Source organism: Brassica rapa, chromosome A07 (assembly GCF_000309985.2).
Source record: "Brassica rapa cultivar Chiifu-401-42 chromosome A07, CAAS_Brap_v3.01, whole genome shotgun sequence".
NCBI classification, from domain to species: domain Eukaryota; kingdom Viridiplantae; phylum Streptophyta; class Magnoliopsida; order Brassicales; family Brassicaceae; genus Brassica; species Brassica rapa.
Window position 1 is genome coordinate 15965598 of NC_024801.2, and position 12372 is coordinate 15977969.

The 12372-nt window shown below is 37.0% G+C and overlaps 5 protein-coding genes across 6 annotated transcripts; 3 read left to right on the forward strand and 2 right to left on the reverse strand.

Moving 5' to 3' along the window:
- The first annotated feature begins 2852 nt into the window (after positions 1-2852).
- On the forward strand, positions 2853-3562 carry LOC103829739. Its single transcript, XM_009105437.3, has one exon. It carries the CDS (start codon positions 3045-3047, stop codon positions 3390-3392), a length of 348 nt encoding a protein of 115 aa, XP_009103685.1. The 5' UTR covers positions 2853-3044; the 3' UTR covers positions 3393-3562.
- Positions 3563-3840: 278 nt separating this feature from the next.
- Positions 3841-4549, forward strand: LOC103829741. Its single transcript, XM_009105439.3, has one exon. It carries the CDS (start codon positions 3890-3892, stop codon positions 4442-4444), a length of 555 nt encoding a protein of 184 aa, XP_009103687.1. The 5' UTR covers positions 3841-3889; the 3' UTR covers positions 4445-4549.
- A 471-nt stretch (positions 4550-5020) lies between these two features.
- Positions 5021-5982, reverse strand: LOC103829740. The gene is made up of 3 exons (XM_009105438.3): positions 5785-5982; positions 5563-5682; positions 5021-5375 (listed from the first exon to the last, which is right to left on the reverse strand). The coding sequence occupies exons 1-3, from the start codon at positions 5803-5805 to the stop codon at positions 5259-5261; spliced, it is 258 nt and encodes an 85-aa protein (XP_009103686.1). The 5' UTR covers positions 5806-5982; the 3' UTR covers positions 5021-5258.
- A 399-nt stretch (positions 5983-6381) lies between these two features.
- On the forward strand, positions 6382-8523 carry LOC103829744 (protein TsetseEP). Its single transcript, XM_009105441.3, has one exon. The coding sequence runs from the start codon at positions 7641-7643 to the stop codon at positions 8355-8357; it is 717 nt and encodes a 238-aa protein (XP_009103689.2). The 5' UTR covers positions 6382-7640; the 3' UTR covers positions 8358-8523.
- LOC103829742 (zinc finger CCCH domain-containing protein 24) lies at positions 8348-12209 on the reverse strand. 2 transcript variants are annotated; one of them, XM_033274722.1, is made up of 13 exons: positions 11609-12209; positions 11146-11238; positions 10861-11061; positions 10679-10751; positions 10463-10595; positions 10225-10378; positions 9950-10156; positions 9690-9866; positions 9461-9595; positions 9283-9378; positions 9058-9182; positions 8869-9027; positions 8348-8771 (listed from the first exon to the last, which is right to left on the reverse strand). In XM_033274722.1, the coding sequence occupies exons 1-13, from the start codon at positions 12128-12130 to the stop codon at positions 8525-8527; spliced, it is 2322 nt and encodes a 773-aa protein (XP_033130613.1). In that variant the 5' UTR covers positions 12131-12209; the 3' UTR covers positions 8348-8524. The 2 variants fall into 2 exon arrangements, with proteins under 2 accessions (XP_033130613.1, XP_009103688.1); XM_009105440.3 differs by having other exon boundaries at positions 8869-9182.
- Between the last annotated feature and the right edge of the window lie 163 nt (positions 12210-12372).

Consider the following 12372-nt stretch of genomic DNA (forward strand, 5'->3'; position numbering starts at 1 on the left):
TCAAATGTACTTCAGTTTTAATAATATAGATGATGTATATCTGAATATCATATATGCATATGTAAATATCACAAATATCAAAATAGCTAAAAATCAAGAGTATACGTTGTAAATGAAAAAAAAAATCTTATAAAACGGAAATAAAATATATGTGAAATAATCAAATAGAAAAAAATAAGAACCTGATAAACCATAACTGATAAGATTATATGATTATGAATCAATAAAAGTCAACAAATTATAAAATAGATTCTAAAAATAAAAAATAATTATAACAATATTGGCAAGAAATATTAGAGGCTTACTGGATTAAGGATTTAACAGATATGAAACTATACCTAATCCAAAGAAATTTAAGATATGAGTATTTTTTTCCAAAATTATTGTTACGAATATCAAAATTATTTGGAAACTTTCAGGGCGTTTGATTTTTTTTAATATTTTAAAAAAATTAAAGTGATAATTTCTATTTTAATAAATCTCTTTTAATTATTTACATTTTTAACATATATAAAAAATATATATAAAATTTCAAATTTTATTTTGGGATAATGTTTAATTATCATTTCAAATTTTTTAACTTTTTAAAGTGAAGTAAAAGAAAATTTTATTCTTTTATGAAGTTTCAAACAGAATCATAGGATATGGTATTTTGATTGTCGGAATCCTTGTAATCTGAAGTCGTTTTGTGGCTGCTTGTTTTGAAGCTCTTGTGTTGCTCTCTTGTTGTTTTTATACTTGAGATATTTTTTTCTAGCTAAAGCTTCTACATCTATTCAGGTTGTTGATTAGAGAGGACGTGGTTATATTCATATCCATTTATATTAGTGAATTTTTGAGTCATTGAGTGTATTAAGGTTCCCGGATTTTCCTTCTCACATCTAGAGATTTTCCACGTAAAAAGTTCTTACCGGCTTATAGTTTACTTGTGCAATATTACCCAACATTTTAGCTCATGAGATATTTCATTTGTTAAATATCAAATTAAGTTATTTAGTGAAAATACTGGAAAAAAAAAACAATTCTACATCGTGCTCCATAATTCGATGAGCGACAAAAAATTGAAAAAAAACGACTTTAATGAGGAGGGAAAATCCTGTGAACAAATAAACAAGCAGCGGTGAACAATTCAAGCTGAAGAGTCACGTGACAATATATGTGAAGCAATTAAAAACGCAACTACACCCAATTTAATCTTCCCCTCCGGTCACATGAAACTGTAGAAAACAATTCATCCTTACTTTCATCTCCAGGACCAGTTATGAGACAATATCAAGTAGTGACAAGTCAATAATAAAATGTATATAAAGTGATCAAGGGAAAAATACAAATCTGATCGCATAAACAAAAATGATAGAAATAGAAAACTATAACATGAAAATATCATGACGATCAAGAAATTTGCTGAATATTTTCTAAAACAATAATTTTACTTGAAATGCATATATTAAAAAAAATGAATAAAATGTTTATTTTTAACTCATGCATGTGCCAAGTTTTATATCTCATTTTCTTAAAGTCAATTAGAGAAAGAAAATGACATTTCTACATTCAAAATATAAAACATCAACTTTAAATTTTAAATAATACGGTGGAACAATATTCTAAAACGCGTTAAACGTTCGTTACGCGGCAAATAAATTTCTAGTGCCTACCCACATACGCGGACACTTAAACAAAGAAACTGGATATATTTAAAAAATATAAATATAAATTAATATATACACACTAGTTCTATAACAATGAACGTAATATATTTCCCATATAATTTATATGTATAAAAATATAGTTTAGCATGAAATAGTGTCAAAGTATAAACCTTAAAACATGTCTAACTATATTAAAATGATAAATTTCTAAATTTAAAAAAAAAATCAAAAAATTAATATAATTAATATAGTCATATAAATACAGAAGATAAGTAACAGTTAGTTTAAATAATAGCATTAGTAAAATATAATATTAATTAGTTTTCTAATATTAATGTTTAAAATCTGCCTAGCGTCTATATAGACTGCAAAAAAAACCGTCTAAACGTTATTATACGTCTGAACTATATAAATTCGCATGAAACACTTTAAAACATGAAAACGGTACGGTTGATTATTGTGTAACGCCTATACACCATATAGGTGGACGCCTAAACCGTGTAATCAATGCAAATATTCAACAATGAATAATGAACAAGCTCACCATTCAGGAAGCACATGAGAACATATTCTATTTCATGAAAAAATGTAATTTTCGTAAGAACCCCAATCAAATTAAATAAATAAACGTAAGATAGAAGACTCCATCTCGTGCACAAAACTCACAACAAAAATTGAAGGCGTGAAGCTAAGAGATGCATGCTTGACCCCTCTTGTGCCACTATTATATAAAGAAGAGATGGATGTTGTGTTCTAAGGCAGGTGTGTTATTATTACACTCGTTCACTCATATAACACTGCTTATAAAATTTAGAATTAATTAAACAAAAACGTTGTTGCTGATCCTTGAAGGGAAGAAGAACTTGAATTTAATTATAGGATGCCAAAGGTTAATGATGGCTCCTACTTACTAATTATACCTTAATTAAAAAAGAAGATGATGCTACCAACTAATGGTAATAATTAATTATCTTATGCATGGCACCAAATTATCTCATAATTTCTAATTAGTAATTTATGTAAAGCATAAAGTCAGCCTGTTTTCACAACACACAAGAATCTTGGGATCAAAAACAAGATTGGTTTTGACAAAAATCTTGAGACCTTTTTGGGTACAGAAAAAAGAAAACCAAAAGATTGTAGGACCATAGAAAAGTAGGAAAAGGTAAGGTATATCATGAGAAATCATATTGTTCCCTACTGTAAATTTCTTCTTATCTTTTTCACCACCCAAAACTAATCCCAAGCAACAACCACTTCATTTCGCAATCACCTTATAAATACCAAACATTATATCAAACTCTCAACAAACACACCAAACTAGTCCCCACCTGCTCAGCGACCTATAGCCTTTCTACATTTTTTTATCAAACAAATTGAAGCTGAGTGAGAAAAATGAATACACAGACTTGCCTCGTTTTCTTCTTCTCTTCTCTAATCATCACAAACATAGCCTTAGCGCAAGACCGAGCTCCTCACGGGTTGGCTTATGAGACCCCAGTGGCGTTTTCACCTTCTGCATTTGACTTCTTTCACGCGAAACCACAAAACCATGATGCAACTTCAGAGCCTTGCGCTGAATCCGGCTGCTCGCCTCTCCCAGTGTCTGCAAAGGTTCAAGGAGCTTCTGAAAAAGCACAGAAAAGCGAGATAGCAACAATGTCAATTGGTTCGAGAAGCGGAACGGGAGCTGGTGGTGTGGTCGGGATCATCTTTGGAATTGCGTTTGCCATGGTGATGTGAACCATTCTAGTTCCATCCAACCTCTAGTGTTTTAAACTGAAATTATGATAGATTATATAGCTAGACTTTGAGTTGATATGTGTGTTTTTTCCTCACCTTTTCTTGAAGCTTGTATTTAGATTTCCATATCCATTGGTTAATAGGAGAGTATTCGACTGTCTATCGTCAGATCCCGTTGAGAGTATAAGCAACCATGGCTACGGATCTCAGATACATTGGTCTAAAGTCTGGAATATATATTTTTTAAAAGATAATATCTTATAATTATTAACAAAAACATATCAAATCCTTTAGCGGATGGTAAGCTTTGCTAATAGTAAAACATAAACAATTCTAAACTGAAACCGAAGAGTGTGACACGTGAGCATATGTTCGCTGACACGTGCAAACTCGCTATTCAGCCGCCCATCACGTGTCCCTCTTTCAACCCTCTCGACCGCTCCCGCTATTAAGGTAGTTCTTTCTAAATACACGAAGCATTTTTCCCTCGAAATCTAATGGAGCAAAAGAACAAAAGCGACGAATCAAGGCCGCCATTGATGGCGTTAAACCATGTATCAAGACTTTGCAGAGACGTCAAAAAGTCTCTCGAGTTCTACACGAAAGTGTTAGGGTTCGTGGAGACAGAGCGACCCGCGTCGCTAGACTTCGACGGTGCGTGGCTATTCAACTACGGTGTTGGGATCCATTTGGTGCAGGCTAAAGACGAAGAGAAGCTACCTTCCAACACGGACCATTTGGACCCGATGGATAACCACATCTCGTTCCAGTGCGAAGACATGGAAGCTTTGGAGAAGAGGCTCAAGGAAGTGGATGTGAAGTACATCAAGAGGACGGTCGGTGAGCAGGAAGACGCAGCTATCGACCAGCTCTTCTTTAATGACCCCGATGGTTTCATGGTCGAGATTTGTAACTGCGAGAATCTGGAGCTTAAACCGCGTGATTCAGCTGATGCTATACGTCTCCCGGGTGATCGACACGCGCCTCCTGTTTCTCTCCCTGGCTCGTCCGACCATGCAGATGATACTAGGCTCCCTCAGACCAATTCTTAATTCTACTTGGACTCCTTTTTTTGTACTTGTTCCTGTTTTTGTCCTCAGTTACTGCTTTCTTAGTTAATGTCGTGACCGTTAGAAACCGTGTTTGAGTTTTTGCTATTTCTTCAAACATAAGGACAAACCCTGAACTGGTAGGAATGGGAATCAAAACAAGAAATGATCACAGGCTAGCAAAAAGTATCAACTACCATTTCAGTTAATGATCCAAGACACAAAAACAAACACAAACAATAAGCATAACCTCAAGTGTAAGCCAGAACCCAGAGCTTTCAACCCATTCCTAACAGTGAGCGTTTGAAAGCTTAAAAGTAATTTCAGAGATACTGGAGTAATCCACAGGCTCACAACTTTCCTTGAAAGATGTTGGACTACTGCGCAAGCACAGTAAAGATCATCTCTCGATGTGAACCCTTCCAATTATTTTTCAGCCTGGCTTTTGTGCTGATATCATGATAGAGCCACCGTATAGCTTAGATTCAAGATTATTATTTGCTTGTTCCTAGTTTTATTTGACTGTTTATGATCCTCATTAACCTGCCAAATTATAAATCAAATCTAACACAAAACCAATGGGAGGAACGAACAGTCACAGCAAATCATTAAGCCAAACAGCCAAAATAACAAACCAAAAGATATGCTCAGTAAACACAACAACACTCTGCTCAAGAAAAGTAGAGCAAAACAGGAATACTAGTGTATTCAAAGACAACTGAAAAGAATAACCAGCAATAAGTAGAGAAACAGGGGGAACAATAGTCTTGTGGAAAGTTTTTGAGCAAACGTAATGTTGGTATCCATCCATGTCTCTCTACCATTTACGAGAGCTAAGATATTGAATGGCAGGTTCAAAGGTCTGGTCCACAGCTTTGTTCCACACAGACGCAAACTCCATCCGATATTTCTTCCCGAATATGCCTTCTCTCACCTGCAAAACACATCCCACGTTTTTTCTAACTTACTATTGCAACCTCATGTATTAACTGTAACCAACATTCAGCCTTCTCCAATTCCAAAATCGGTTTGCTTAACCGGAACCGAGATTCTCATCAATCCACAAATTGAGATTTGAGACGGAATAGATTCTCGACTCAAAATTGATTACGATAAATAACCTGAGATTGATCGACGGATTGAGATTTACGATCGGCGACGGACTCATGGATGAGTTTTCGCTGCTCGAGAACGATGAACCCTGTCAAGGCGCTACCCAGCGTGAAGCCGAGAAGACGCTCCTTATACACACGAAGAAGATACGAATGTCAACAACACATTTACAATAGATTCGAAATGATAGAAATCGATTCCTTTTAAAATCTTGGATGGAAGAGGATAACCTGAGCGAGAATGCTGATCATGCTGAAACTCTATCGCGTGTTTGATTTGCTCGGAAAGGAAAAGGGTTTTTTCTTTTTGTTAGTTTCTCTCCTGAAGGAAAAGAATTGAGGAAGACGAGACGAGGAACACAACAGGTAGGCAGATTGAGTGAGCCAGGTATGGGCCGTAGCCCATTTTATCAATCAGCCCGTTATGATTTTAAGCAACTAAAGCTTCTCTAAAGTCCAAACATATCAAAAAAAAAAATTATACGGAGAGTCAAAATAGTTTATGAAAATCGCATCTTTACCATTTTCATGGTATCCCTTTTCATTTTTACCACTACTAATGAGACATTTTCAAAATTATCTTCTTCATTAGTGACAAAAGACTCTTATACCTTTGTTATTTATATATATAATAAATCGTTAAAAAAATAAAAAAATAAAAAAAATGTTTGAAACACTTTTTCAAATTCAAACTTTTTTATAAATTTTTTTTTTGAATATTTTTTCGAATTTTTTTTTTTTTTTTTTTCAAATTTTTTTTTGAAAAGCGAAAATTATGTTTGAAACTATTTTTTAAACATTTTTATATATTTTTTAAGTATTTATATATTTATTATAATCATAAATTTCACATTCCAAAATCTCTACCCCACCCTTCAACTCTAAACCTTAAGTCTAGATTAGTTAACTCTAAGGGTATAATTGTATTTTACCCTTCATTAAAAGTGAGGGTAAAAGTGGTTAGTGTAAACATAAAAAGTAGTACTATGAATGTGGTATTTGTGGCAATTTACCTGTTTAGATACATTTTAAGAGAAATTAAATTTATGACAAATCGTTAAATAAAATTAAAAAAAATTTATGTCAGATATTTTACAAATATGGTTTACTGTGTTAATAGAATTAATGTTACAACTTTATATGATATTTCTGTTTAAAATTTAAATATATTTTATTATTTTCTAATATTAACTAAATTGTTTTGTTATTATTCTGGTAAACCGATTTAAATCCAATAGATTCAGATTTAGACTTTCATCGATGTCATTTGATTGATAGAAAAATAAACAATGAACAAAGTTTTAATTGAAGAATTAGATAAATAAATAAAAATTGGTTAATTTGTTTCTCATAAAAATTGGAGAGAAAACTTTTTCTTGACAAATTTCTCTATACATAAAAGAATGAATGCAGTGGAACTATTTTAATGAATATAATTTATAAAAAAATGGAGTGGAACTCATAGATCAATAATTTGCCAAATACTTCAATTTAGTTGATATAAAATTTGAGATATGTTGAATTTTGTGAGTATTCAATCTATTTTCACCTCGACAAGAGGCCAAACACATTACACTGGTCCAAGACTTACAAAGTCGGGTTACGAATTATCAGGCTACACACATTCACGATTCTTTTTTTAATCAACGAATTAAAGATGTATTAAATTTTAAAAACGAATGAGCGTATTAAGTTGCATAAATACATGCACCAGTGATTTCTTTATAAAGAAACAAACAAGACATGCAGCCAATTTTGAATATTATTGAAGCAGCTTAATGCGTTCGAAATGGTAGCAACATCATTAATTAAACAAAATCTAAAAATGACATCAACAAAATACATACATACATCTATTTGAGTAATTTGTTAGCTGTATAATATGACAGGAACATGTATTGATGCATCTTCTCCCCCATTCATTCTCTCCCTCTCCTGGTTCTCCGCAGCTCTCTCCCTCTCTCAAAGAGGCATACAAAGCCAGAAAACATATTCTCCCAACGGCATTTTATAAGAGACGTCTTGATACGACCAAAATTGACTTACAAGTTCATATAAAAAGCGATTAAAGATCGAATCAAAACGCCATGGCCACGGCTAAAAAGCTATGTTTCATTGTCATTCTATCATTGTGTCTCCTAAATGTGGAATTCTCACGTGCACAGGAGGACTCTCCATCACCTGCTACCTCACCGGAACGTGAGGCACCAGCACATTCTCCTCTTCCACCACCGTCTTCTTCTTCACCAGAATCACATTCCTCTCCCTCACCATCTCCATCACGGTCACCGTCACCATCTCCATCACGGTCACCGTCTCCATCTCCATCACCATCACCATCACCATCACCATCACCATCACCATCACCAGAAGCGGTTCCCCTTCCGCCACCAGCTTCATCACCAGATTCTCCACCACCATCTCCTCAGCAGGAACCTCCTTCCCCATCTCCATCATCATCATCTTCTTCTCCAACTCCTGAACCAGCACCTGCTCCTGCTCCATCAGACGATGATGCCGATGATGATGCAGAGGAGGAGACAGAGAATTTCCCTTCTCCGGCCCCATCTCCTGCGCCGGCAGAAGAGGGAGATCCAGAGGACATCAAAGCAAGCGAGGATGGTGAATTCGAGCAAGACGGAGATGAAGACCGCGGGATGAGCGGATGGAAGAAAGCAGGGATCGCCATTGGAGGAATAGTTGGAGTAGGAGCCATTGCAATAGGAGCTCTTGTTTACAAGAAACGAAAAGATAACTTAGCCAGAGCTCGTTACACTTACTTCAACCAATCAGAGTTTCTTTAAACCTCCTTTCTTTTGTCTTTTTCGGAAAAGAAAAAAAAAACATATACTAAAAAAAATCCTTACATTGTGTTTTGTTTTAATGTAAAAAAAACGACAATAGATGTTTGCTTTGGTGATACATGATTGAGTCTTTGTCATCTCTTATAAAAAAAAAAGAGTTTTATTACCTACCTATTGAGTAGCATGACCATTTCGCAGTGGTCGGTGTGAGGGAAAAGGTCAACGGCCATTGCTTTGACAGGCTTAAAAGGCTCAGAAGCAGGCATTTTCTTGGCTCTGTGTCTAGCCAAAGCGGCGGTTCCCATCCTGCTCTGTCTTCGGTAGCCTTTGTTCTCTTGACCCGTTTTCTCGAATGACGGCGTGCAAAGCTCTATCGCGTTTGCCACGAGTGTTTCAGGGTTGCACGATATGTACCTGTTAGTATCAATGCCATTGAAAAACAATCTGGTGTTAGGATACATAAACAAAGTAACTTGAGTTGTGTTGAGTGTTTTGGGAGAAGGAAACTAACACAAGCGTCTTCAACCGTGGATGGGTTCTCAGGGCTTTGATTACATCTGGATGAAGTCCAGGACGAGGTGGATCCACTATAGCAACTACGTTTTTGAACTGTGGCTTTGTAGATCGTTCCGGCTCAGAGGAGGAGTCCTTCTGCTCAGTCTTTTGAACTGCTTCTTGAATGTTTAGAGGAGGTACATCCTCTGGGTTTGACATTTCTTCTGCTGAGGAATTTTGTTTGTCGAGATCATCACTTGGAGGTTTGGCTTCTTCAGTTTCAGACACATCTACGTATTCTGTAAGTAGAGAGCTCATCACATCCTCTGCCTGTAAAAATTAAAGCCAACGAATCACTACCATTAACAAGAACCCATATGATTACGATAAATGAAACCAGCTACAGGGTATGATATCATCAAACACATGCCTTTGAACATATGAACTTGCAGTTGCTTATGCCATTGATCTTTGCATTCCGCTCCGCATCAGATACAGCCGAAGCATTCATTTCTATGCCAATCACCTGTAAGAAGAGCCTAAGAGGTTTAGTACCGAACCAAATCATCAGAAACGATAAGGATTGTGTTAAAGTAGCAGACTCTTACCATGCCAACACGATGTGCGAGTGTAAGCCCGATTGTTCCAGTTCCACAACATACATCAAAGAGCAAAGTGTCAGGACCAAGATCAGCCCAATCTCCAGCAAGTGAATACAACTTCTCCGCAGCGCATGTATTAACCTGGATCAACGATTTTGAAATCTATTACAACAACCAGCACCACTTTCACCAAATTATCCTAAAGATGCATCGACCCTGAAGATTCAATTATCACCTGAAAGAATGCTGTTGGGGATATGCTGAACCGAAGGTTGTTGATGTGATCGTGAATCCGAGCTTCAGTCAAGACATTGGTGGATTGGTCCTGATGTGTCCCATTATCTGACACTGGAATAGGCAGCAACCGTAGTGGACAATCTGGTGGTGCAACGTTTGATATCCCTACGTGATCCTGAGTAAAACCATAGATGTTGTTAATATTATACAGTTTTTGTTTTGGATTTAATAAAGAAAATTGTGAGGATAAGTAATTACTTGAACAACTAATACAGTTAGAGGAAGAGGTGGAGTGCTTGCTCTAGCTCCTTCAGCAAATGCTTTTGCCATTTCTTCAAACTCAGTCGCCACTTCTGCCTCGTCAGTATCCGTAGAACAAACCTGAACCATAAGCATAACCTCTGCAATTCTTGAATCGGCATCTTCATCACTTGAAACCACACCAGGTTTGCTTCCTTCTCGAACCTAATATGTTTGAGCCAAGTGAATTAGGTAAGTCATGCTTGAGCTATACCATAACAGGAAACACATACCGTCAACTGTCGCCAGAAGCCACAGCTTTTAAACCTATTCCAAACAGGGAGCCTTGATTTTTCTAAGAAACTCTGAAAGATCGAAGCGTATCGGCAAGCAAGTTTAGAGATATTGGGACAGTTCACAGCTTCCTCTACTGCAGTTACACCCGCACTGGTGAAAGATTTTTGCATTAGTTCTTCCCATGACTATGATAAAAAAAAAGTAAACACAAGTCTCAGAAAAGAAAGTATATACCTAAAATTTCCGAGCATGAATCCAACAGTTAACTTCCCCTCAACGGAATATCCAGTTGAGAACTCACACTTGTTCCTGTAACCGTTCACAAGCGGTGATTCTATAATCCCCTCAAGCTTACATGAAAGACCACCTGAAATGTTTAATGTATGAATCAAAAGACTACTCCAATCAAAATGAAGATCAAAAGCATTGGACTTTGTTTAGAGTTCTTACCTATTTCCCTAGACTGAAGGACCCATTCTGGAACTGATTTTCCATTAGGACAAGCTTTACGCGCATTCCTCGTCTGCCAATAAAATACATTTCCAACAAAACTCACTCCGTTGAAGTTGAGACTTGAGAATACTAGAAGCAATCGCGGAAAATATGAAAGAGAGTATGAGAAAGTTCCTGACAAGTTTTTTGAGCATTTGCGCGATAGAAGCCTTCTTCTGCTCGAGCTGGTCCGCGTAAGACAGGTCTGCCAAGGGAGTCACAGCTTCGCGGGCGCTTTTGAGTTTAGCAGCCGGATTCTTCGCTCCGTTCTTGTCGAATGTACGGGGAAGGACATCAGCGATCTTCAAGCTCTTGTTATTCACATTTTTGCCTTCCAAAATCTGCAAATATTCGACAGACTCTTGAACAACATAAAGAGAGAAAACTCATATCTCGATGAAACTCCTCTGAGGAAAGAAAAGCACCTCTACGCCGTTTTTCAATTGTTCTGCATTCTCAAAAGTCAGGAAACCAACCATCATTCCTCGTCTTTTCTTCGCAAACTTGTATTCAACTCCCTGAGAAATGAATGAATCAGTCACTCAATCTATCCAAAGATCGATTCAGCCACACTAACATGATCCTAGAAACTAAATCAAAGAGCTACGTTATCATTCTTTACTGTAAACAAAGACTTATTCAATGGTTCTGTTCCAGATCTTAAAACTTTACTCTAACAACTAATAAATGGTTATGTTTGTGATCCTAAAAGACTATTACTTTACTCTAGAGAACTAATCAATGGGTATGTTTGAGAACCTAACAACTTAAAGACTAAAACTTTACTTCAGAGAACTAATCAATGGTTATGTCTGTGATCCTAAAACCTTTACTTTAGGCAACTAATCTCAAAGGTTATGTTTGAGATCTTAAAGACTGAAACTTTACCTGCTCTCGGAGAAACGTCTTGAGATCATCAGATTGCCACTTTGTAGGCAAATGCACCAAACATTTACTAAGAGACAGATCATGAACACCTCCATCACCACCACCATCGTTATCATCCATCATCTCCTCCGTGAACATAACATCACCCACTTCTTCTTCCTCTTTCACGGCACTATCCGACATCATCTTCGCCTTCTTACCGCGCTCGGAGGTCGGGTCCCACGTGTTATCCGGTTTCTGAAGGAGCTCATTCTCGCCGTGAGCGTACTTGCACGCGGCTCCGTGGCTGCACGAGCCCTGACGGCGGAAGTAGGAGCAGAGGCTGGTCTTGAACCACGGCGAAGGAGTGGAGGATTCGAGATTGGTGGTCTTCTCGTCGTCGTCGCGCTTACGTTTCTCCCCCACGGCTTCGACGTCATCATTGGAAGATGGGATTGGGTCGATGGGAGCGGTGTCGGAGGGAATCTGGGATGTCAGGGTTTCGGCGGCGGAAGGGAGCTCGTCGAGTGAAGATGACGTCATTGGGAGTGGGCTTGTAGAGACGATAGAGAAACGGTAAGGGTTTTTAATTAGAAGTGGGAGGAGAGGAGTTACCAAATGTTATTAGATTCAGACCATTAAACCCTTTTTTAGAAAATCGAATTGAATTGAACCGACCGGTCCAACCGTGACTCTTTTAATTACCCTAGTTCTGTTAAGGTGACTTTAACCAACAAGACTGGGCAGGGCCAATAAGGTTATGCTCCTGTCAGTGCCTATTTTTC

Bases quoted from the DNA above. Each gene is read 5' to 3' on its own strand.
- LOC103829739 (XM_009105437.3), top strand. From the start codon at position 3,045: ATGAATACACAGACTTGCCTCGTTTTCTTCTTCTCTTCTCTAATCATC.
- LOC103829741 (XM_009105439.3), top strand. From the start codon at position 3,890: ATGGAGCAAAAGAACAAAAGCGACGAATCAAGGCCGCCATTGATGGCG.
- LOC103829740 (XM_009105438.3), bottom strand. From the start codon at position 5,805: ATGATCAGCATTCTCGCTCAG. The intron at 5,683-5,784 runs GTTATCCTCTTC...CGTGTGTATAAG, and splicing joins TGATCAGCATTCTCGCTCAG to GAGCGTCTTCTCGGCTTCAC. The intron at 5,376-5,562 runs GTTATTTATCGT...TGTGTTTTGCAG, and splicing joins AATCCGTCGATCAATCTCAG to GTGAGAGAAGGCATATTCGG.
- LOC103829744 (XM_009105441.3), top strand. From the start codon at position 7,641: ATGGCCACGGCTAAAAAGCTATGTTTCATTGTCATTCTATCATTGTGT.
- LOC103829742 (XM_009105440.3), bottom strand. From the start codon at position 12,130: ATGACGTCATCTTCACTCGACGAGCTCCCTTCCGCCGCCGAAACCCTG. The intron at 10,752-10,860 runs GTCAGGAACTTT...TTTTATTGGCAG, and splicing joins CGCAAATGCTCAAAAAACTT to ACGAGGAATGCGCGTAAAGC. The intron at 10,157-10,224 runs GTATGTGTTTCC...CAAACATATTAG, and splicing joins GCTTCTGGCGACAGTTGACG to GTTCGAGAAGGAAGCAAACC.